The sequence below is a fragment of the Carettochelys insculpta genome, chromosome 11 (assembly GCF_033958435.1).
Source record: "Carettochelys insculpta isolate YL-2023 chromosome 11, ASM3395843v1, whole genome shotgun sequence".
Classification (NCBI taxonomy): domain Eukaryota; kingdom Metazoa; phylum Chordata; order Testudines; family Carettochelyidae; genus Carettochelys; species Carettochelys insculpta.
This window is the reverse complement of record NC_134147.1, coordinates 34,717,531-34,743,313: the sequence shown is the minus strand read 5'-3', so window position 1 is coordinate 34,743,313 and position 25,783 is coordinate 34,717,531. Positions and strand designations below refer to the sequence as shown.

The 25,783-nt window shown below is 42.3% G+C and overlaps 1 protein-coding gene across 1 annotated transcript in view; it reads left to right on the top strand.

Annotated features, from left to right (window-relative positions):
* ITPR1 (inositol 1,4,5-trisphosphate receptor type 1) overlaps positions 1-25,783 on the top strand; it is a 269,958-nt gene that overhangs the window by 128,058 nt on the left and 116,117 nt on the right. Inside the window, exons 32-38 of the mRNA XM_075005225.1 lie at positions 4,561-4,812; positions 5,351-5,476; positions 6,202-6,330; positions 10,796-10,916; positions 12,672-12,856; positions 19,310-19,458; positions 20,195-20,306. Coding sequence (XP_074861326.1) covers positions 4,561-4,812; positions 5,351-5,476; positions 6,202-6,330; positions 10,796-10,916; positions 12,672-12,856; positions 19,310-19,458; positions 20,195-20,306 — 1,074 coding nt within the window. The remainder of the gene's footprint in view (positions 1-4,560; positions 4,813-5,350; positions 5,477-6,201; positions 6,331-10,795; positions 10,917-12,671; positions 12,857-19,309; positions 19,459-20,194; positions 20,307-25,783) is intronic.

Sequence of the window (25,783 nt, the reverse complement as noted above, 5' to 3'; positions counted from 1 at the left end):
CATTGAGTAGAAAGTGACACATTGAGTCTCTCACCTGATGAGGAAGCGAAGAAAGTCAAGCTCTCAGCTGGGACAATTTACGAGTGATGTGCAGCTATCACCCCGCATATGGCTGTGTTCTGATCACAAGCTGCTTCATCATCCCCTGGGGTGGGAGGATCGCATTTAGAATATCTCAGAAGTTGTCCTTCCTGGTGCACAAAGAAAAGTGTGTTTGTGTCACGGCCCTAGTCAAGTTCTCCCTGCAACGCACTCACCAGGCTGCTACGTTTGCAACTTTAAACTCAACCCATGTGCTCTTATGCATCCCTTGGACTGGACAGGCTCATTGTTTCCCACTTCAGTCTCACTGCTAAATTCTTGGGCACAGAATTTGTCTGATACTCCTCTGCAGCCAGGACCCCGGAGCTCTGGTGCACAAGGTTCTGCAAGACCAGTGCTGACCCCCAGAACATTTTAGTAGCTTAAGTATATTATTTCCCAGAACTCTCTCCTTCTGGGCACTTGGATAGCTTATATCGTTAGGGACATATGATGCTTTGAAGCCAATAGAAGCAAGCTTTATGGAGGGATTTCTAAGGACAGTCACTCTTTACTGTACAATGCACAACATATACAGACTGCTGCAAGAAACGCTTGGATGCTATTCCTGCCTCAGTTATAGCACCACTACTGAATGTTGGTTGGGATTTGGGCCCACATCCTTTCAGGTTTGAGTCCCTCTGCAGGGTAGCGTTTTTCCAGCATATGGGTGATTATCTGAATCTTAGATTTTCTGTGCAATCAGCTTCCTTCAGCCTTGTCTGGTCCCACAGTCTCTCCATCCTGTCCCCCTCTGCAGGTCTGTTCCTTTTTGTTCCCCTTTCTGTTTTAAAAGTGCTCTACCAATGCATCTCTAATTTTTTGTTTTTCTTCTAGTGGGATTCTGTAGCACCACATTGCCTACAGCCAAATTGGGTGGGACTGGGTCTCCAGAGCTTTGCCATGCTACTGTTTGTCTTGAAGAAGCTTTGCTTGGATAGGAGCTTTTCAGCTTAATAGCTCCCCACTGTCCCTGGTTTGCGACCAGCAGCACTGACAGTTGTTGGGGGCGAAGTGGGAGGGGAGTCTGGCTCCCTGTCCTTAGAAGGGGTGGGGCCAAAGGCAGAAGGGGCTGAGCTTAGGGCAGTTGGTCCTGCCCCTTCCACTTCCAACGCTCCCTGAGGGCCCTGTGCGGAGGAATGGCACAGTGCTCTGCAGCATTTCAAAGGGACCCAGAGCTCTGACTGCTGCTAAAGAAGCAGCAACAGCGGCCAGAGCTTTGGGCCCCTTTGAAATGTTGGGCCAAAGGGCAACTGCCCCTTTTTAGAGGCCCTCCGTCAGCGAGCCTGTCTAGGAGAGAGATGTCACCAGCCCTGACAGCAGATTCCATGTACACTGAAGCAGTCAGTGATTCAGAAAATTTGTAAAACCACCTGGAATTCATAAGTTGTACCTAGGTACCCCAACCCATCACAAATGGTTTTGAATCAAGTGAAGGATTGTTTCTCCAAACAATAGCATAAAGAAAACAGGTGGAGGGAGGAAAATCCTTCCTTCTTATTAAAAGTTTCCCATTTGGCCTGATGTGGGACTTGCCCAGATGGGGAGTCTTGTCTGGCCTTGACCAACTGAAAGGGTAGGAGCTTGAGAAGTGTTAAAGTAGCTGTGTTTGTGTGGAGTTCAGTAACTCTTGAAACAATAAGTTTTATTATGACATAAGCTTTTGTGAGAAGTAGGAGAAGATTGTGCGTCTACAACAATTTGTTAGGGGTTGTTAATTTGTTTTGTTTAATTCATTCATTTGGGTTTCAAAGGATTTGTCTGTTTAAAAAGTAGATTTGCCTATTTGATAATAAGCTGTTAATTGGCCTTCCTAGAAGAAGGAGTTTTGGGGTCAGATTTTCTTTTTTAAAGCTTCTGGCCTTCATGTATCAAGTGCACTGAGAAGTTTGATGCTGGATCATGTTCCACATGCCATAGTTAAACATAAAGCTGAGTGTCAGCTGTTCGGTGTGGGCTTAATTCTGCAAAGTACTGAGTAGCCACCTCAACTGTTCAAGTCAGAGCAAGTTGAGGGCGCGCCACCTGATGAAAAGTCCAGCCCTGTGGTAGTGTGGCTTTGCATCTGAGATGTGCTCTGTTTTCTACAAATTCTGGACACATCCAGGCATCTCTCTCAAGCACCAGGCAGATTTCTAACCTGCTCAGCAGCTCCCCTTCTTCTCAGTTTCTCTCCATCATGCTGTCCTCGATACAGACTGGTGGAGTGCTGTGCTGTTCTGAAAATGTGCCGCACCTCAGAAGTAATGTAGAATAGTAACAGAGAGTAAGCCGTGCTAGTCTATACACTATCAAAACAAAAAGCAGTCAAGTAGCACTTTAAAGACTAGCAAAATAGTTTATTAGGTGAGCTTTTGTGGGACAGACCCACTTCTTCAGACCATAGCCAGACCAGAACAGACTCAATATTTAAGACACAGAGAACCAAAAACAGTAAGCAAGGAGGACAAATCAGAAAAAGATAATCAAGGTGACCAAATCAGAGAGTGGAGGGGTGGGGGGGAAGATCAAGAATTAGATTGAGCCAAGTATGCAGACAAGCTCCTATAGTGACTCAGAAAGTTCACATCCCGATTTAAACCATGTGTTAATGTTCCGAATTTGAATATAAATGTCAATTCGTCCGTTTCCCTTTCTACAAAGGAGCGATAATTTCTTTTCAGTAACACACATACCTTGAGGTCATTGACAGAGTGGCCCATTCCATTAAAATGTTGACTAACTGGTTTGTGGATCTGGAGTGTTTTATGTCTGTTTTGTGCCCGTTGACCCTTTGTCTAAGGGAGTTAGAAGTCTGTCCAATATACAAAGCATCTGGGCATTGTTGGCACATGATGGCATATATGATGTTAGTGGAGGAGCATGAGAAAGTGCCCGTGATTCTGTGAGTAACCTGGTTAGGTCCAGTGATGGTATTTCCAGAGAAGATATGTGGACAAAGCTGGCAGTAGGCTTTGTTGCAGGGAAAGGTTCCAGGACTGGTGTTCCTGGGGTATAGACTGTGGCTGTTAGTAAGGATCCTCATGAGGTTGGGAGGTTGTCTGTAGGAGAGAACAGGCATGTCACCAGGGCCTTCTGGAGTGTGGCATCCTGATTAAGAATAGGTTGTAGGTCTTTAATGATTCGTTGCAGTGGTCTGAGTTGGGGGCTGTAAGTGATGACCAGTGGTGTTCTGTTCTTGGCTTTTTTGGGCTGATCTTGGAGTAGCTGGTTTCTGGGTATGCGTCTGGCCCTGTCGATTAGTTTTTTTACTTTTCCTGGTGGGTAATTAAGGTTTATGAATATTTGGTAAAGTTCTTGCAGTTTTCGGTCTCTGTCAGTTGGATCAGAGCAAATGCGATTATACCTAAGAGCTTGACTGTAAACAATGGATCTAGTCACGTGTGCAGGATGGAAACTAGAAGGGTGTAGATAAGTATAGCGATCAGTAGGTTTTCGGTACAGTGTGGTACTGATCAGGCCATCCTTGATTAGTACTGTAGTGTCCAGGAAATGTGTCTCTTGCATGTTGTAATTGAGGCATAAGTTGATGGTGGGGTGTAGATTGTTAAAGTCTCTGTGGAATTCCTCTACAGCCTCTGTACCATGGGTCCAAATCATAAAGATGTCATCAATGTATCTTAAGTAGAGGAGTGGTAATAGGGGACGAGAGCTGAGGAATCGTTGTTCCAGGTCAGCCATAAATATATTAGCATATTGTGGGGCCATGCGGGTGCCCATAGCAGTTCCACTAATCTGGAGGTATAAATAGAAGTAATGTAGTGTTGATGGAAGTTTGCCTCATGTGTCTCAACCTTGCCCATAACTGTCCAACTGATGAGAATTGTGTAAGGAATAGGGATTTAAACAACCTGGAGGTCCTACTACCCAGAGTTCTCAAAGGACTTTGCCCTAAACAGAATCACGTACTTCCGCTAGTCTGTCTGTAGATAGCTACAGATACCTTGGGGTAATCTTTATGACATAAGCTCAGAAAAAGCACATTGAAAAATCAGAAGCATTTTGGGAGAAGTTTCCTCTAACTGATGAGGATCCAGTTGATCTGACTTTGCTGAAGATTTTAGAAGTGGTAGATACGTGGAGCAAAACATATTAGACTAGAGGACTAGGGAAACCATTATACTTGAGAGAGAGAGAGAGAGAGAGAACACATAATTGTGGAAAAAGAGTGCAAGGTACAGAATCTCAGACAGATCTGGCGGGCTGCAGTTTTGTTGAACTCACGAGTAATTGCTAAACCTGACAGAGACCCTAACATTCCGGTAGCAGATAAAATAGAGCTTTTGGTAATGGGTGTAGGGGACTTGAATCTGTTGGTGAAATGTTTTGAGGATGAAGTTTGCAGTTCTCTGAAGAAGAGTGTTGTGGAAGGTATGCATGAATATGTGTGTGCCAGAAATGGTCTGATTCCTGTAGAATCTTTAACTAGGGCCATGACAGAATGGAACCCAAGAGAAAGCTATTCTTCTTTTTTTGTAGCTAGTCAATGCGGGAGAAGATGTCCTTGTGTTCTACAATGACAGAGCGTCTTTCCAGACCTTGGTCCAAATGATGAGATCGGAGCGGGATCGGATGGATGAGAATAGCCCTCTGATGTATCATATCCATTTAGTAGAACTGCTTGCTGTATGCACAGAGGGCAAAAACGTCTACACAGAAATCAAGTGCAACTCCCTCCTCCCATTAGATGACATTGTTCGAGTAGTAACTCATGAGGATTGCATACCTGAGGTGTGGTCTGATAACTAACATTGCCTACCTGCATGTGTAATGTATTAGTTTGTGGAGGGAGGTTTGTTTTAAATCACTCCTTTGGCCTGGGAAGCTTGGGCTTGTGAGTAAGTAACAGGGCTATGAGCTGAGAGAACTGGATTCTTTCCCAGGTTCTGTTGCAGACCTCCTGATTGACATTGTGGGTGTAACTAAATTCTACTCCGACTTCCAGTCCTGACTTTTAAAATGGGAATGGTTGCATTGTATGTCCCTAATTCTCAGGAGTGTTTTGAAGCTGAGTGTGTTCATATATGTAAAGTACTTTGCCAGTCTTTAATAGAAGTGCAACTTATTAATGTTATGCTGCAGTATTTCTGGCTCTTTTGTTGCAGATGTCTTGCTATGTGTGGGGTTGGATTTCACCAATATTTAAGTAACAGTTTGTGAATTCAGCTACAGATTTTTGAAGTAGTTTTAATGTGATGATATTGCAGTGTCTAAAAATGCCCATTGAGTTATTTTTTTCCATAAAACATTTTCATATTTCCATCTGTAGGTTAAAATTGCCTACATCAACTTCCTAAATCATTGCTATGTGGACACAGAAGTGGAAATGAAAGAGATTTACACCAGTAATCACATGTGGAAACTGTTTGAGAATTTCCTGGTTGACATCTGTCGGGTAAGGATTTCTATACCTAGAAATCTCAGTCTGAAAGAGAAAATAGACATAGCTGGATCTCCTTACTGGTAGTTCTCATTTTAAATTTGCGTGCCTGTGCCTCTGTTTAGGTGCACATGTTGATCCTAAAACAAAATGAAAGAAAACATCCTGCTTCATACGTTTTTCTATTCTGCCCCTGGCTTTTCCTTGGTGCTGAGCTAGGTGGCTCCTTCCCCAACAGTATTTGATGTATTTTAGCATTTATTTTAAGATACAAGTATTTCCCTTTAGGAAAACATTACATCTCATTCTTCCCTGTTGTACCACAATCATGGCTCTGAGGCAGCGTTTCCTGTAAGCTGAGTGCTTGGGCATTTGCTCAGGAGAGATTCAGGTGCCTTCAGCTGATAGCAGAGCACCTACATCCAGCAGCATATGTTTCTTTTGGGGGTTTACATCCCCATATCCCTTGGTACACACAACAAAATGTATTCTGTCCATGGTTGAAAAAAAATGAGCGAGAACCCTGCTCTGAGGTGTCCATTTTTCCTCTAAGTATGCTGTATGATACACATTAACAATGACAGAGTTAGGCTTTGTGTGTCTTAAGTACGTATGGTTGCGGCTTGCATGGAATTTTGTGGCGCACAGTCCATTCAGAACTAAAGCTCCAAATCTCGGCAGTAGAATGTTCATATGTATCTGTTGAATTGATGTGTTCTAAAAAACACTTTGTTTTATAGGCATGTAACAACACCAGTGACCGAAAGCACGCGGATTCCATCCTGGAGAAGTATGTCACAGAAATAGTGATGAGTATAGTCACCACTTTCTTCAGCTCCCCGTTCTCTGATCAGAGCACCACTTTGCAGGTAGGGAACAATACAGCAGGTTAAAGAAGGTTAAGGGCTAGATAAATTGGAGGACTGGGCCAAAAGTAATCTGATCAGGTTCAACAAGGACAAGTGCAGAGTCTTGTACTTGAAACAGAAGACTCCCAAGCATTTTTACAGTCTGGGGACTGTCTGGCAATGGAGCAGTGCAGCAGAAAAGGACCTGGGGATTACATTATATGAAAGGATGGATATGAGTCAACAGTGTGCTCTTGTAGCCAAGAGGGCTAATGGCATATTGGGTGCATTAGGAGGAACATTCCCAGCACATCTAGAGAAGTTATTATTCCCTTCTACTCAGCACTGGTGAGGCCACCTCTGGAGTATTGCATCCGGTTCTGGGCCACCCAGTATAGAAAGGATGTGCTTGCATTGGAGGGGGTCCAGCAGAGGGCAATGAAAAAGATTAGAGCGCTGGAGCACATGACCTATGAGGAAAGACTGAGGGATCTGGGTTTATTTAGTTTGCAGAAGAAAAGGGTGAGGGGCAATTTGATAGCAGCGTTCAGCTTCCTGAAGAGGGGTTCTAAACAGGCTGGGGAGAGGCTGTTCTCAGTAGTGATGGATGGCAGAAGAAGGAGCAAGGGTCTGAAGTTATGGGCATGTGGGGGAGTGTGTAAAACTATTTCAGCAGGAGTGGTGAAGCACTGGAATGTGTTACCAAGAGAGGTGGGTGGAATCTTCATCCTTAGAGAAAGCCCTGGCTGGGATGATTTAGTTTAGTTCAAAATAAACTGTGCTGTGTAGACATACCCCAGTGAGGCTTTGTAGGTGTTTATGGTAGAAAGCACAGAGGGCATGTCTGAAAATGTAATAGGTGGATGATGACAGCTGGCACCATGGGCTGGTTCAGTTCTTGCTTCAGACAAACTGCATTTTAAGGGCACTTTGCTTTAATTTCTCTAAAACAAATTGTGCCTTTCAAAAAGTGCCTCCAGTTCTCATTTTGTTTTGTCATCTGATTGAATTTTGGGACCTGTGTGGATTTGGGGAAAGTTGACGTGTGAGAGTCCGTCTCTTTTCTTAAGTGAAAAGGAAATCTCTTCCATTTTCCATTTCTCCCAGTCTCTTCCTTACAGGACACTAGGCAAGAGTATCATGACAACAGCACAAAGATGCGTGCCAGGACAATAGTTGAATCACTGCTGCATGATATCATGATAATGGAGGCTGCCTCTTACATAATAATCATTCTTGATCAAAGTTTTAAATAGTCTTCTGGGGCTTGGGGTGGGGTGTGGGGTAGTCAGCCCTCACACACTGCTGGGTTAGATCAGCTCAATCCACATTTCTTTCATTAGGAGTGAGCCTGCCTTCCTTGAGTCTGAGGGGAATGTGGCCCTTAGCCTGTCTTAAATGGGCTTCTTCCTGTTTTGTGAGGCAAACACTTTTTAACTGGCCAAGGAAGCAGTCATATTGGAGATACGCTCCTGAATTAAAGGGTTTGCAGGCTCAGTTCTGCTACAGTAAATTTGCAATCTGTGTGTATGGCCTGAGGAAATGGTGGCAGCTATCTGCACTGCAAGTGGCCTGATTAGGAGCCTGAACTGTAACCCACACAAGCGCAAGGTCGAGTAATCAGCTGTAAATGCTAATATTCACTGCCTGATACTTTTTGATCTCCTTCTCATGTGACTTTGAAGTGAAAGTTGCTATTTTAGTACCAGTGTGCACGCAAATTTGCCAAAACCTTATCATGCCCAAAAAAAGTCATGACTAATAATTACCCCTGTCCCAGAGGTCTCTGTCCTTCACTGTGTCTTCAATTCCCTCTGTACCTTATTGCTGTGTAACCTCAGTATTTGTCATGCCTGTAATTTTGGTCTTTCTAACAACTGTGGTGTGTTACCAACTTCTGGATCTACTTTCCCTCCACACTTTCCCTATCTGCTAATTCTTGCATCTACTGTTTTCCTTCTATCCTCTCTAAGTCTGTCTAAACACTTTTGAGACAAATCATATTGTTTTATCCTTCCTTATCCATCATGCCAGTGATGGTCCCACAATCCTTTGGGTTATCCTAGACGTCTCTCTCCTCTGCCCCTCACATTCACTCTGTTGCTAAATCTTTATTCTCCCTCCACTTCATTTCCACAATCTGTTGAAACCCTAGTCCATATCCTGGGACTTTTCCACCTGAAGTAATTTTTAGCCTCTCGTAGACTAACCAAATTCCTTCTCTTCATCCCTCAATCCTGCATAGATTATTACTGTGAAAATCATTCATGTCTCTAATGGCATATGTATCCCTCCTTCCCTCCACACAAACAAATACAGGTTAAACCTCTCTAGTCTGGCACTCTGGGGACTGGTGCTGAGCCAGAGAATTTGCTGAACCATGGAAGGTCAATATTGTATAGCAGCATTACCAGCGCTTCCACTGCTTATCGGGCTCTCAGAAAACATTTAACGGTAAATTAGAGCCAAATAACAGCACAGAACACTGAGAGCCAGGACTGGTAGCTGTAAAAACAAACAAACAAACAAAAAAAAAAACCTTTACGGGACCATGGGAAACTTGGTCACACGCAGGATAAGCGGTCATCCGACTAAGTAAAATCATGCCAGATTACAGGTCTTATTGGACCAAACTGCCTGTCTAGAGAGGTTCAACCTATACTGCTGTTTCTTCACTGCTTTTGAGGTTTGTTTCTTCACTTCCAATGCTCTACAGAGCTCTGCAGCTTCCTACAGCTAATCTCCCCTCACTGCCTTCCTCAGGCCCACATCTCTTGCCTGTCATCTCTTCTCATTTGTGTTCTCTCTCTAAAGTCAGTTACTTCTGCACTTCGACTCCTTCCCATCTCAGCCACCTCCTTCCCTTGATATCCTCTCCTCCTGAGTTAAGTCGTACTTCTCTTGGGGCAGGTTCCTATCTTGAGTCTATGTATCTAATGCAAAATTAGATTAATAGACTCCAGCATCAAAAGACACCAGCCTTATTAGCTGACCAGTTTTGTGTCATTGACCATAGAACTTCTTTCTCCCTAAAACTCCTAGACCATAGCTTTTAAAAGAACTTCCCATCTTGATTTAAAAACTTGCCAGTGCTTGGAAACTCCACTGAGACTTTGGGAAATAACCTTCACAGTTGAAATTTTCCTTGAAGTCACCCCTTACTCTTAGGGTTATATACAGGTTCCTTTTCACACAAGACCTCTCCCAGTAAGTGCCCCTTTACTGTTTTTTGTCTTGGCTTTCTCGCCTCTTAAGGCTTAGGTCAGCAGTGCCCTTACTCTACAAAGTTTAGAGTGATTTTGGTTTATTTACCTTGTTTAAGCAGACAGAACATCACTGAAGTTTTCAGACAGACACGTCTTTAAACGTGATCTGTAAGTAATGTGTGTTGGCTGGAGTCCAGAAATACAGGTTCAGTGCATTTAGACAAGTGTCTGCAATAGTTTGACTGACATTTGTCTGTGTTGCTGGAAAGGCTGATGGTAATTTGCTCTTGTGCTACTCTAAGTAAACTGTGTGTCCCCTTTCTCAGCACATGGAGTTACTTAATCTTTCCTTTTTTAACACCAGCTTTTTTTCCCTTATAACAGACATCAGCTTTCACCAGGCTAAAAGAGGTATTTTCCAGTCACTTCTAAATCCACTGTGGGCTTTGCACTGAGGAGTGGTTTACTTAAACTAAGCATTGTGCACTGAATAGAAACAAGGACACATGGGTCTTGCCTCTCACTATAGGTAGGCTTCTTAGTGTTCGAAGCAGATTTGCCAGGACAGTTAAAAATACTCTTAATCCACTGTTAAAAAATAAATTCTTACACTAAAAACTACTTACATAAAATAAAACAATTTGGTTTTGTAAAGGTTTGGATGTAGCTGCAGAGATAGCAGAGCAGTCGTATGCAAGTACATTGCCTCGGCTGAGGTGTGGATGTTGGCCTATAGGTAGTGGAAAATGTATTTTAAAGGCCATGGCTCCATTGTTCACTTGATCCATGGCAACCTCAGTGGTTATAAACTAACTGCAATCAATGTTCAGAATTGTAGCTGTTCAAAACATGGAGCTGTAAATTAGAAGCTAACTGATATTTCAGAAAAGGACCAGTTGAGAATTGACTGAGTTGTAGTTTAGCAGAGCCACCCTCTGGTCAAACCCAAATGAGCAATCTCTGTATGTGAGGCTGCTGAAAACCCTCCCTCCCACAACCTAAAGATGACCATCTATTTCCTTTGCTTAGCAAGACTGCATTTAGCAGGACTCTGTGCTCTAGCAGCCATCTAGCTGACACTTACCTCCCTGCCCTGATGTTCCCTCTTCTGTTAAACTGCTGCTTGTGTGGTAAAAACGTTGCCTTACAAGTGGATGTGGACTGGTAACATACTGTGTCTCTGCAAAGGCTAATGGCTGATATGTAGCATCGGAGTAGCAGGCGACCTACTGTCTAACACAAGACGATGCTTTTGATCTGGTTCTTTTCATGTGTTTTAGACCCGCCAGCCTGTGTTTGTACAACTGTTGCAAGGAGTGTTCAGGGTTTACCACTGCAACTGGCTCATGCCAAGCCAGAAAGCATCGGTGGAGAGCTGCATTAGGGTACTCTCTGATGTAGGTAAGAAGTTAGATTTAATATGAACAAAATACTTCTGTCCTGTGCATCACCCTTATATGCCCAAAGCAACATGTATTCTGCTTCCTGCAGGTGGGAAGGATATAGCTAACACAGGGCTAAGTTATGGAGAAGATCAAGCATTTCCTTCATAGCTAAAGTCTATTCTATGATTTCACAACAGATGTTTTCAATGTAAATATGAGGTGAAACTGTAAATTGTTTGATTAACTAAGGGCAGAAGATCTGAAAGTACATGCTGGCAGCTGAAATTACTGGTTTTGCTTATTTAAGTTCACTGTGTTTCTGCTTAAAGGTGAGTCATACTTCAGTCTTAAACAACGTAGTGGTGAGTCGTGCTGTTAGATGGCTGTCGCATTCCATACAAACAGCCGTACTTGGTGAGACCAGAAGGCCATCTAGCTCAGTATCCTGTCTGCCAACAGTGACCAATGCCAAATGTACCAGAGGGAGTGAACAGAACAGTAATCATCAAGTGATCTCTCTCCTAACATCCATTTCCAGCCTCTGACAAACAGAGGTTAGGAACACCATTCCTTCCCATGTTGGCATTGATGGACCTAACCTCCATGAATTTATCAAGTTCTTTTTTTGAACTCTGTTAAAGTCCTGGTCTTCATGACATCCACTGGCAAGGAATTCCACAGGCCTACTGTGTACTAAGTGAAGAAAACCTTCCTTTTGTTAGTTTTAAATCTGCTACCTCTTAATTTCATATGGTGACCCCTAGTTCTTAAGTTATGGGAACAAGCAAATGGATGTTCCTTATTCTCTTTTCTCCACACCAGTCATGATTTAACAGACCTCTATCATATCTCACCTGCTGAGTCTCCCAGTTCTAAGGTTAAAAAAAAAATCCCAGTCTTTTTAATCTCTCTTTTCATATGGCACCCATTCCAAACCCCTAACCGTTGTTGGTGCCCTTCCCTGAACCTTCTCCAATGCCAATATATCCTTTTCTGAGAAGAGGTTACCATGTGTGCAAAGTATTCAAGATGTAGGTGTATCATGGATTTATATATACAAGCAGTAAGAAATTCTCTATCTCTTTAAATGATTCCTAAAATTGTGTTCACTTTTTTTTTTGATTGCTGCTGCTGCTGCTGCACATGGAGTGGAGGTTTTCAGAGAACTAGTCACAATGATTCCAAGATCTGTCTCTTGAGTAGTTATAGCTAAATTAGTTCCCTTCATTTTGTATGTGTAGTTGGGATTATTTTTTTAACATGGATTACTTTACATTTATCAACATTAAATTTCATTTGCCATGTTTTTGCTCAGTCGCTTCGTTTTGTGAGATCTTTTAGAAGCTGTTCACAGCCTGCTTTTTTCTTAACAATCTTGAACAGTTTAGTACTCCTCCCCAGAAGTTGCTGCATTTTAGCGGGGAGAACAGTGAGTCTCATATGTACTGGCAATAGGGTCAGATTTTCCTTCAAAATGAATATGCATGTTCTGTTAATCTTAAAATAGGAGTGACAAAGATGTATGTGAGGGCATGGTCTTGCTTATACATCGTGAAGTTAGGAAAAGCTTTGAGTATCAAAGATGCTGTATTAAACTTAAAATATGACCGTCCCAACACACTCTGGATTGAAAACAGCATAATAGAAAATGTATTTAATATATGCAGGTGAGAGTATAAAAGAAACACAGCTTTGTATTCCCCCTCGTTCACTTACTGATTGCACGTGTGGGCTAAAGGAGTCAATTCTTATTATCTTTTTCCTGTTGCAGCAAAAAGCCGTGCAATTGCAATACCTGTGGATTTGGACAGCCAGGTTAACAACCTCTTCCTGAAATCACACAACATTGTGCAGAAAACTGCAATGAACTGGAGAATGACTGCAAGGAATGCTGCCCGTAGAGATTCTGTGCTTGCTGCTTCCAGAGACTACCGAAACATCATTGAAAGATTACAGGTGACTACAGAGTGCTGCATTAGGAACGTACTCTTGCTGTCTTGGAAGCCACATATTTGCATGTTGACACAAAAAAGACAAGCTTACTACTTTAATTTGGGAGCTATGGGGCAAAGTAAAAATGCCACATATGATAACTGCAGCCGAAGCTAATTTAATACTGCATGTAAAATCGAAGTCAAACCATTTATTGACACAGGTAACTGCAGATACACAGCTAATGCCACATGGAAGTTTTATGGCCCTTGGAGAAGATATTTCAATACATGTTTGTCCAGATTGGTGGTTCTCCAGTATTTTCTTTCTGCCTGTACCACTGGATACATTTCAACTGCACTATGAGAGAGAGGGATCTTCCAGTTTGTTGCTTCCTTACAAGTTCCTTCTATACTTTTACTTGACTTCTGCACAATTCGCTATTTTGATTGATTGATCCACTTAATGGCCCCAGAGTTGTTGCTTCCTCAAATGAACAAAGCAATCTGTCTGAAGCAATAGTGTATGTTCAGTTTCATGCTGATTTTTTTTCTACCCCCAAAGAAATATATATAAAATACTCTGACTTGTTGTGATGCTGGCCGAACAGGTCAGATCAGGGTTTAGACTGGAAATGTATGAATTGTATCTTTACTCAATACTGATATCAAGACCTGAGGGCAATTTAATTATTGCATAACAACATGTTTTACTTTTTATACTAAATAAATATCAGAGCTTTGGGTTATATATTTATCCATAAAGCCTGGTTGGTTGCAGGAACAGAGGTTTTCCTAGTGTGCAATCTGAAATTAAATTGCTTGTGCTTAAATTGGATCAAAGTCAAAATACTGTGCAATAAAATTAGTCCAGACCCTGTGGGCCCCTGCTCTTCCTCTGGTTTGTGGCTCCTTGGACTTACATAAGAACATAAGAATGGCCATACTGGGTCAGACCAAAGGTCCATCCAGCCCAGCATCCCATCTGCCGACGGTGGCCAATGCCAGGTGCCCCAGAGACGGAGAACAGAAGACAATGATCAAGTGATTTATCTCCTGCCATCCATCTCCTGCCCTTGTTCTGAAGGCTAGGGCACCATACTTTATCCCTGGCTAATAGCCATTTATGGACCTAACCTGCAAAAATTTATCAAGCTCTTTTTTTTTAAACCCTAATAGAGTCCTGGCCTTCACAGCCTCCTCGGGCAAGGAGTTCCACAGGTTGACTGTGCGCTGTGTGAAGAAAAATTTCCTTTTATTAGTTTTGAACCTACTACCCATCAATTTCATTTGGTGTCCCCTAGTTCTTGTATTATGGGAAAAGGTAAATAATTTTTCTATATTCACTTTCTCCACACCATTCATGATTTTATATACCTCTATCATATCGCCCCTCAATCGCCTCTTTTCCAAACTGAAAAGTCCCAGTCTCTCTAGCCTCTCCCCATATGGGACCCATTCCAAGCCCCTAATCATCTTAGTCGCCCTTTTCTGAACCTTTTCTAATGCCAATATATCTTTTTTGAGGTGAGGAGACCACATCTGCACACAGTACTCAAGATGTGGGCGTACCATAGTTTTATATAGGGGAAGTATGATATCTTTTGTCTTATTATCGATCCCTTTTTTAATAATTCCTAACATCCTATTTGCCTTACTAACTGCCGCTGCACACTGCATGGATGTCTTCAGAGAACTATCCACTATAACTCCAAGATCCCTTTCCTGAACTGTCGTAGCTAAATTTGACCCCATCATGTAGTACGTGTAATTTGGGTTATTTTTTCCAACATGCATTACCTTACACTTACCCACATTAAATTTCATTTGCCATTTTGCTGCCCAATCACTCAGTTTGCTGAGATCTTTTTGTAGTTCTTCACAATCCCTTTTGGTTTTGACTGTCCTGAACAACTTGGTGTCATCTGCAAACTTTGCCACCTCACTGCTTACCTCATTTTCTAGATCATTGATGAACAAGTTGAACAGGATCGGTCCCAGGACTGACCCCTGGGGAACACCACTAGTTACCCTCCTCCATTGTGAAAATTTACCATTTATTCCCACCCTTTGTTTTCTGTCTTTTAACCAATTCCCGATCCATGAAAGGATCTTTCCTCCTATCCCATGACCACCTAATTTACATAAAAGCCTTTGGTGTGGGACCGTGTCAAAGGCTTTCTGGAAATCTAGGTATATTATGTCCACTGGGTGGCCCTTGTCCGCATGTTTATTAACCCCTTCAAAGAATTCTAATAGATTAGTTAGACACGACTTCCCTCTGCAGAAACCATGCTGACTTTTGCCCAACAATTCGTGCTCTTCTACGTGCCTTGCAATTTTATTCTTTTACTAGTGTTTCTACTAATTTGCCTGGTACTGATGTTAAACTTATCGGTCTATAATTGCCAGGGTCTCCTCTAGAGCCTTTTTTAAATATTGGCGTTATATTGGCCGTCTTCCAGTCATTTGGTACCAAAGTGGATTTAAAGGATAGGTTACAAACCACTGTTAATAACTCCGCAATTTCACATTTGAGTTCTTTCAGAACCCTTGGGTGAATACCATCTGGTCCTGGAGACTTGTTACTATTCAGCTTATCAATTAACTCCAAAACCTCCTCTAATGTCACTTCAATCTGAGTGAGTTCCTCAGATTTGTCACCTAAAAAGGCTGGTTCAGATTTAGGAACCTCTGTAACATCCTCAGCCATGAAGACTGAAGTAAAGAAATCATTTAATCGCTCCGCAATGGCACTGTCTTCCTTGATCGCTCCTTTTATATCTTTATTGTCCAAGGGCCCCACTGCTTTTTTAGCAGGCTTCCTGCTTCTAATGTATTTAAAAAACATTTTACTATAGTTTTTTGAATTTTTGGCTAGCTGTTCCTCAAAATCTTTTTTGGCTTTTCTTACTACATTATGACACTTAATTTGGGAGTGTTTATGTTCCTTTCTATTTTCCTCACTAGGATTTGACTTCCACTTTTTAAAAGCTGCCCTTTTCTCTCACTGCATTTTTAACATGGCTGTTTAGCCATGGTGGTTCTTTGTTAGCTCTCTTACTGTGTTTTTTTATTTGGGGTATACATTTAGGTTGGGCCTCTAGTATGGTGTCTTTAAACAGTTTCCATGCAGCTTCCAGGGATTTTAGTTTAATTACTCTACCTTTTAGTTTCTGTTTAACTAGCTTCCTCATTTTAGTGTAATTCCCCTTTTTGAAATTAAATGCCAGAGTGTTTGACCGCTGCGGTGTTCTTCCCAACACAGGAATATTAAAAGTTATTATATTGTGGTCACTATTTCCAAGCGGTCCAGTAACAGTTACCTCTTGGACCAGATCCTGCGTTCCAGTCAAGACTAGATCGAGAATTGACTCTCCCCTTGTGGGTTCCTGTACTAGCTGCTCCAAGAAGCAGTCATTTAAGGCATCAAGAAATTTAATCTCTGAATCCCGTCCTGAGGTGACATGCACCCAATCAATATGGGGATAATTGAAATCTCCTATTATTACTGTGTTTTTTATTTTGATAGCCTCTCTAATCTCCCTTAACATTTCAGCATCACTATCACTGTCCTGGTTAGGTGGTCGGTAATATATTCCTAATGCCATATTCATATTAGAGGAATGAATTGTTATCCATAATGATTCTATGGAACATTTTGATTCCTTTAGGATTTTTGCTTCATTTGATTCTATATTATCCTTCACATATAGTACCACTCCGCCACCCGCACGACCTGTTCTGTCTTTCCGATATAATTTATATCCCGGTATGATAGTGTCCCACTGATTGTCCTCATTCCACCATGTTTCTGAGATGCCTATTATGTCAACTTCCTCCTTTGATATGAGGTACTCCAGTTCACCCATCTTATTAGACAGACTCCTAGCATTTGTGTAAAAGCACGTTAAAAAACTACCACTATTTATATGTCTGCCTTTCACAGACGCGTTGGATTTTTTTATATGCGATTGTTTCACATCTGATCTTGCCCATATATTATTTCCCACGTTCCCTATCTGACTAACTTCTAGGGAATCCCTATCTATGGAGCCTCGTGTAAGAGAAGTCTCCGTCTGATCCAGGTGCTCCCCCGCACCAATCGGCTTTCCCCCACCTCTTAGTTTAAAAACTGCTCTACGACCTTTTTAATGTTTAATGCCAGCAGTCTGGATCCACCTTGATTTAGGTGGAGCCCATCATTCCTGTATAGGCTCCCTCTACCCCAAAAGTGTCCCCAGTTCCTCATAAATCTAAACCCCTCTTCCCTACACCATCGTCTCATCCACGCATTGAGACTCTGACGTTCTGCCTGTCTATCTGGCCCTGCGCGTGGAACTGGAAGCATTTCAGAGAATGCCACCATAGATGTTCTGGATTTCAGTCTCTTTCCTAGTAACCTAAATTTGGCCTCCAGAACATCTCTTCTACCCTTCCCTATGTCATTGGTACCAACATGTACCACGACGACCGGCTCCTCCCCAGCACTGCCCATAAGTCTGTCTAGATGCCTCGAGAGATCCGCAACCTTCGCACCAGGCAGGCAAGTCACCATACGGTTCTCCCGGTCATCACAAATCCAACTATCTATATTTCTAATGATCGAATCCCCCACTACTAAAACCTGCTTCTTCCTAACAGCTGGTGCTCCCTCCCCCGGAGAAGTATCCTCGGCACGAGAGGATACAATAGCACCCTCTGGAAGGAGGGTCCCAACTATGGGATGGTTTCCCTCTGCTCCCATTGACTGCTCTCCTTCCCTGAGCCTTTCATCCTCCGTAACAGCATCACGACTGTCAGATTGGAGGTGGGACAGCCCTATTATGTGCTGGAAAGTCTCATCAACGAACACCTCTGCGTTCCTTAGCTCCTCCAGTTCAGCCACCCTGGCCTCCAAAGCACGCACTCGGTCTCTGAGGGCCAGGAGCTCCTTGCATCGAGCGCACACGTACGCCACCCACCCACAGGGTAGGTAGTCATACATGCTGCACTCGACACAATAAACAGGATAGCCCCCACTCTGCTGCTGGGCTTCTGCCTCCATTTCCTACTCTAATTATATATAAAAATTGGTTGAGAGACTCGCCCCAATCCAACTGAGCAGATCTCTCAACCAATTTTTATAAAAGCAATGTTCTGGAGAGATTTGCCCCAATCCAACTGAGCATAAGTTACAAGACTGCAGAAATAATTACTGAGAGGATGTTTAGTCAAACTGACAAGTCCAAGGAGCCACAAACCAGAGGAAGTGTTTTGAAGTTTCAGTTGAAAAGGGTGAGGGGAGATGTCGAGGTTTTTTTGCCTTAGTTCAACCAGTTGTATTCCTTGCTGGTCCAGTTAATTATAAAATGCAGGGATTTTTGGATCATTATTCCAGAAGTTTCAGCACGACTGAGAATCTGCATTTTCCTTGTTGTTTTGTTCCTTATAGTCAAGTGCCACTTGCAGAAATGAGAAAACACCAAATAATCTTAGGAGTCGCTGAAAATGAGGGCAGTTGCTGTAAGATTCTTTGGCCAGCAAAAGAGGGATCTTGCTAGGCAAATGCTGATGTTTTGTAACCTGGAGGGCTTTTTAAACGAGGAAGTCATTTGATTGTCTGTGAAAACATTCACAAGCTGTACTCAACTTTTAAATGTAATCTTTTAAAGAAATTGTTGTTGTGGTATCATGGAAACCGCACCGGTATCTTTGTCCCCCTCCATTTCTCCCCACTCTTGTCTCACTCCAGGAGTGCACAGTTAGATTTCACAGTCTCCAGCCATCATATATGTCTGAGTAGGGAGTCTTGTTCCTCTTTCATTGTGCCTGGTGTTTGAAAGTGCCACCGTCCTTTGCCTTAGACAGACTGGTTTGCTGGGGATATCACAGTGTGACACCTGGCACTTGTGTGGTGTTTTCTCTCACAGGGCTATGTACAGTATGGTGCCATAAGGTTACAAGTTACTATGCTACTCTGTTTTATTCTTACAGAACGGAGCATTGCAGAAAAAGCTAAATAAATACAGTCAACAAATTGAAATACTCTCTGAATAGAACATGAGCCTCCCCCCCACCATTAGTCTTACTGGGACCCTAATAGGCTGTTATCTTTCCACCCTTTCTTCAAGGATTGGCACTCCCCTTGGACAGAAGGTTCTGGATGTTTTCTTGCTCAAGAAGGAGGCCTGGAGTCTTTCTAAGCCCAGCCTTTTTATATCCAAAACCATTTCTTTCTGTTGGTCTCAGAAACCTTGTTTGAACCCGCATGTTCAAGCTTCCTTGTGGCTGATGTCTCTTTGGTGATGTGGACAACCTAAGTAAATCACCTCAGTGTCTCTCTCTCTGGATCTTGGAGGAGCTGTAATACTCCCTCTCTGTAGTTGTGAATAGCCCCTGGCCCACAGTGATACACAAACCATTCAAAAACTTATTGCAGTAAGGTCCCCAAAGATATTGCTTGGGATTAACAAGCCCAAATGTGGTTGTTTCCTAGGATATAGTGTCAGCATTGGAAGATCGCTTACGCCCCCTAGTGCAGGCTGAATTGTCAGTGCTGGTGGATGTTCTTCATAGGCCAGAGCTGCTCTTCCCAGAGAACACAGATGCAAGGAGAAAATGTGAAAGTGGAGGTTTCATTTGCAAGTAAGTTTGTTTTCTTATATTTTATGAAATTATTTACAGAGCAGTATCCTCTGTTGCATTGTAGTAAACATGATTTGTACTAGGAAAATAAGATATTTTTTCTTCCCGAAGATGTCTACTGCAGCTGTCGATGTCTTGCAAGTGATGCTTATAAAGTATGGAGCAGCTTATGGTCATGGTGTATTGTAAAACACACATGACTCTGCACATTTTTAGAATTAATCCTTATTAATGAGGTTGGGGCCAGTTGACTGCGTCAACAAAACACTCTTCTTTCTACTTACTGTTGGGGTAGCAAGTTGAAGTCTGTGCCATCATATCTTTCCATTTGCTTTTTCCAAGGTCCATGTTCTTTTTTTTTTCTTCAATCAGAAAATATGAAATATTTAGTGTCTTCTTAGTGTTAGCTGTTTTTCCTAATGAACAACCCATTTTTTTTTAATTTCCTCAACTCTGATGTAGTTCTTTGATCTTGATTTCTTTTTGCCTGGCTATCGACCAGGTGGGAGTTCTGGGGTTCCCTTCATAATTTCCCTGGTATTCAGGTTAATTCAGCAAGTGTTGCTTTTAGTGGGGTATGTATCAGCTCACTATTTCCCAGTCCTAAAAAAACCCCACATTTTAATTAACTTAATGGTTGTAAGTATGACAATAGAAAAAAGATAGTCACAAGTGCCTGTCCTAATTCTAAGAAAATTTAGTAGTAAAGCAAATTATGATCAATTGTTGGTTTCAGGTTAATAAAACACACTAAACAGCTGCTGGAGGAGAATGAGGAGAAACTATGTATTAAAGTATTACAGACACTCAGGGAAATGATGACCAAAGACAGAGGCTATGGAGAGAAGGTACTTAATTTACAGTTTATCATTTTGCTTTTGTTCTATGCTGTCTTAACGATTCAGAGAGCAAATACAGTGCTAGGCCTTTAAACCTGTCTTTATACCTTGGATTAAGGATAAAACTTTTCCAGTAAACTGATTGCCTTCAAGATCATGAAATTAAGTTGAAAGTTCGTTAATGGCACTGGCTTTCTACATTAGCATATCAGTTATCGTCTAATTTCCTGCAATTGGTGGCATCCTGATCAGCAATATATGTCTGTCCCCATTAGCTGTCGTTATAGATGATAACCATATGTTAGACCTGCTTGTAGGATACTTTTCTGTGCAGTCATGTGACCTAACAATAAGCGGATTACTTAACTTTGATTTAACTGTAGCTCAGTTAGCTTTTCTCTATTGTGGTATTGAGGAATTTTGAATTATAGATTGGTTAATACACAACCTTAATAGTTTTCTCTTAACATACTGTTCCCTTCTCCCATCAAGAGGAACTTTTTTCTCTTTCTGGAGCTATTGTGGCAGACTCGGATTGGCATCTCACCTTTTAAAGCACTACTTCCATGGTCTCTATATGAAGACATGGGAAATAAAAGAACCCAAAGCAGGGTGACAAGCAATGAAAAAATTAGAGCATGACCTTTGATAGACCAAAGGAGCTTAACAGGTACCAATCATCTTAGTGACAGCTACAAGCAGAAGAACCATTATGTGTTCTCTCCACAGGCTCAAATGTGCTTTGAATCTCGTGGATTTCATTCTAAAATCAGGGAAACAACAAGCAAAAAAAGAGGAGCAAAGATAACACAGCATGTCTCTAACTTGAGATTCTCCAGCATAAAATGCCTCACTAGATAAGTCTTTGATATGTGGAACATCAGCACTGGTAGGGATGTGTGTTCAGTCTGGTAGGGATGTGCTAAATTGAACTCAGAGGGTTCCCCCATTGCCACTGGTACTCCTGTTTATCTCAAGGTTTAAGGGAAGTGGACAGGAATATTGGGTCCTGTAGGCCTCCCACAGGGGAGACAGCGTGGAAGCTCAAGTTCAGATAGATCAATGCCAACTATGTAATTAATTTGATCTTTGCCTGTAGTGTAGACCTGGCCACAGTCTTGCCTTCTTGTAGACAAATGGGACTCTTAAACTCACCGCTGCAGTACACAAGAAACAGAATCATAGCTTTGTATCCCAGAGGGAAAAAACATTTGCCCATAAGCACTTGGGAGGCATCAATTACAAAGCAGACAGGAAGGAACAATTACAATCAGGAAGCAACTGAGTGGTTGAGGAGAGTTCTTAGAAAAGGCAACTGCAACTGAGCAGTTTGCTCACCATTCTGTTGTATTGATGTACATGGACAATTGAATAGTTTTACTAAGTTACAAATAAGAGTCTCTAATCCCATTTTGCAATTCACTTCTGATAAAAGTAATGACCAAGTGCTAAATTGGTCTGTCGTAGATGATGGTAGCCCATTAATTGGAGGCAAAAATTTAGCGATAGGGCAGCTTTTTACAGACCCTGGTCTCAGGCTGCCCCTTCAGGGGAGGCTGAGAAGTGCTGGTAGATGGTGGTCTGTCCGCTTTTAATTTGCAACAAGGTGAGCTCATTCACATTTGCCAGCCTCGCCATGATGGAGGCAGCATCAGCTCTCTCCGAGGTTAGCTGGATATGAGGTGTGTTACTCCCCACTCGGCAAACAGTAAGCTTGCCAAACCCATGAGTGCAACAGCCTGGAAGATCAACCAGGCCAAAAGATGAGAATCCTCTGGTATTCCGCCTGTAGGTGGGCCGTTGCCAGCCGCACACCTCTGCCATACGCATACGATACCGTAAATGAGCAGGAGACTCCCAACAAAATACCCTGGAGGCAGGGATGGGCAATGCGCCTCTCCCCATCTGATCCGGGAATGCTGCTTTGCACTTGGCTGCATCACCACTTCCTTCTCTGTCAGTGGCCCAGCCCAGCTCAGCACCTTTCCTAGCTCTGTGAGGTTGCTTGCCTGTAAGCCTCTCTTGCAAACAGCAGTAATTGTTGTTTTAAATCAAATAACAATAACTGTGTGGAATCCCCTAAACATACAGGTAAGGCTGGGGTGTTGGCAGTCCCCTTTATCTAAATCCTTTAAACCTGCCTTCCAGTTTTGACAAGCTGGCAGTAAATTTCTGCTGAGTATCACTCTCTCCTGCTGTTGCTGCTTAGGAGCCTTCCACTTCTCTCTGTCTCTCTCTAGTTTATTTACGTTTTACATACTTTCCAGTCTCCTCTGGAAGTCAACAAAGGGCATGTCCACACTTTTGTGAAGATCAGCCTGTTCAGGGTTGATTTTCCAGAGTTGGATTTCACACAAGGAGTAAGGGAGGTCAATGTGAGAGATGCTCCCATTGATCTCCCTCAGTGAAGACAGTCAGCTAAGCCGACTGCAGATACCTTGGGGGTTTTTGTTTTTTTTTAGCTATGCAATTGCCATAGCTGGAATTGCATATCTGAAATTGCCTTATTTCCCTGGTGTAGACCTGGCCTAAGCAAAATAGAAGAGATGATACTGCTCTAGCAAAGGACTTAGATGATCCTTTGTAGCCACGCCCTTGTTTCTGAGGTTGTCCCAAGTAGATGTCTATGACTCTGCCACTATAATCTACTGGAGCTGGTGGTTGTCTACCATGGAATAGAGAGCTGCTGGTCAGACTGGAAATAGATTTTAGTAAAAGAAATGTACGGAAGGTTTCCCTGTAATGTCTGCTAGTCTGTGTACTAGCTGAGACCAGCCAGTCGCTTTTTTTAAGAGGCATTGCCCTCCCTGTAAACATGCTGGACCTCCTCTCCTGCCTCCTTCACCCTCCCCTGGCTAAAAATGATATACACCAACACTGTTAGATGTGGACTTGTATTCTCACTCTATCCCCCACATAGCAAAGGGACATCTTGAAAACATACAAGATGGTCTGAGTCCAGCAGCCATGGCCTTTATCAAAGGCTGTGTGTAACTTCTGGTTCTGCCCCAGACTGTCCACAGGACTGCTGAGATTCCTGTGCAACATGGACTTGATCAGAGCCCAGATGCTGCTTCTAAGATACAATGAGAAAAATGTTGGCTACTGGCCTATGGACTGACTACCCAAGCTCAATATTCTGTGCTTTTCCTCAGGTGTTAGCTTGTTGAGCTACCATTTGACTGATGGAGTGGCCACAGTTTAATATAGAAAGTCTGATTCTGCAACATTTACGGCTTTTCCCCTTCAAAGGCTGACCCTCTATGGTGCTATGAATTAGCATGTGGACCTGTGTACACTCCTGTCCCCCTGCCCACACTTCCCATGTGATTCTCTTTTTTCGCTCAGTCTGAACTTTTTCAAAATTTCAGTTGTAAGCTTGTGGAATGCTTGAAACTTTTTTGCATATGGCTGACAAGATTTCTGAGAGAGAGTGGATGGGCGAGGAAATATTGTTGATTAGACTGACTTCTGTTGAGAAGAGTCGCTCGCTTTCTCTTCCCCCAACAGAAACTGGCCCCATAAAAGATCCTCACCTCCCTTATCTGTCTAATATCCTGGGAACAGTGCAGCTAACTACACTCCTGAAATCTTGGCATTTGTTCAGCTTTCTCAGTGGTCAGTAGTATGATGTAGTATTCCTAATGATGTGAGTCATCCTATGTTAGTAACGTAAAACAGGCCCAGACTGTGACTTTCACTGAAACACCTTGCTCATGCTAATGCTTAGTGCATGAGTGGCAGGTCTGTTCGAGCCAATTGTCTAAACTCTTGTGACCACGATTTTGAGACTTAACCTGATTGAACTTCTCACCCTTATTGCTGCCATTTTCCCCACTCTCTGTGAAGATTCTACCATGGACATTGTGTGCTGATGACAGCTTACATGCTGGGTCCTACTTCTGGGTCCTACTTTTAGGTACTCAGATGAAGTTCTTGGACCTTGTTTGGTCAAACTGTATGGGTAGATACTTGGTATGTGAACAAAGCAGAACTGCGTCCTGTCTGTTCAGTTCCATGGCAGAATATTTCCAGTAGAGGAGACGTTTGACTAAGAAGGTGGCAGTATCAGCGAGTTTGGCTCTCACCATTAGTGACATTTTGGAATATTAAACTGAAATGGTTAATACTGGAGTTCCTAATGTGGGACTTGCTTGTCTCTTACTAATGTTTGCTTTCAACCTCTCTTCTCTCCTTTTTCTTTTCTAGTGTATCACCATTGATGAATTGGATAATGGCGAGGTCTTAATTTTATTTTTCTTACATGCCACTGTTTCCATAATGTTTGTTTTATGAGTAGCACTGTGAGCCATCACACTGTCTTTCCAGTGTTGTGTTCTGATTCTTGCACCTGTTAGTGAATTAGTTTAGTCTGCCATGCGTCTACATTGGTAGTTACCACAACAAATTGTCTGTTGAAATCCAAGTATTATCCCAAATGTAGCTGTAGTTTTGGCAAGCTGCAATCATCTGGTGATATAATAGTATGCATACTGCTCAGGAGCAGAGCTGAGGGCTCTTAGGTACTGATGGTGTTTATCACTCCACGGTAATTATTGTACTACTGTGTTGCTTAACTTAAAATTTAGAAGATAACTTGTTTAAGCTAAATAACGGGGAAAGTTAGCACAAAGTTTTAATAGCACCATTTACACTTGATGGGAAAGAACATGAGAAGCCAAATAGAGCAGACCCTAAATGAATTGTCTGGGCTTACAGACCTTTCAGTGTGACTGGTCATATTGTGATGTGTGTGTAGCGCACCTGGGACAATAGAGGATGCACCCTTGCATAGGAATATAGAGAACTATGTAGTAATCTTTATAAAGAAAGCACCTTGTTGACTGAGTTAAGCAGAATATATTAGTGTGGCCGCTGCTTCTTCCTATGCAGGTTTGCCCTGTGAATATGTGGTAAAACTTAGGTGTATATAGCAAAAGCTGCATGGTGGTAAATATGTGCTTAATTTCTGCCTGGCGTCGTGGCAGCCTAAAATAGGATGTTTACACTGTGTGCAGCATGCCTACAGTGTTTGAGACCTTCCAACTGAGGTAAGGAAATGTCCAAATGCTGCCACTTTTATGTGCACCAACCATTGTAAATGCCCCAGAAATGTGGGGACAAATTCAGAGACTCTATATTTGTATGGTATATCTGTTGCCTAGCATATATTTTAGTGATTTTTAACATTGTCTTAAAATTTTGTCCCTGCTCTGTTTCTCTTGTGCTGTTTCAGCCTCCAGCCTAGGCCAAAGCAATTGCCTTTAAAATGCAAAACCCAGAGAAATACACTAGCTATTTTTTTCTAATTAAAAATATTCTAAACTGCCTTCCCCTGAAACTTTTTCCTTGAATTCCAATGTAGCAGTTCAAAAATATTTTTGGAACATCAGTTGATTTGAGGAATAAATGTAACATTTTGGGAACCTGTCTATTAAAATGGGTTTGAATACATAGCCGTTTCATAATGCTCAATCTTTAACTGA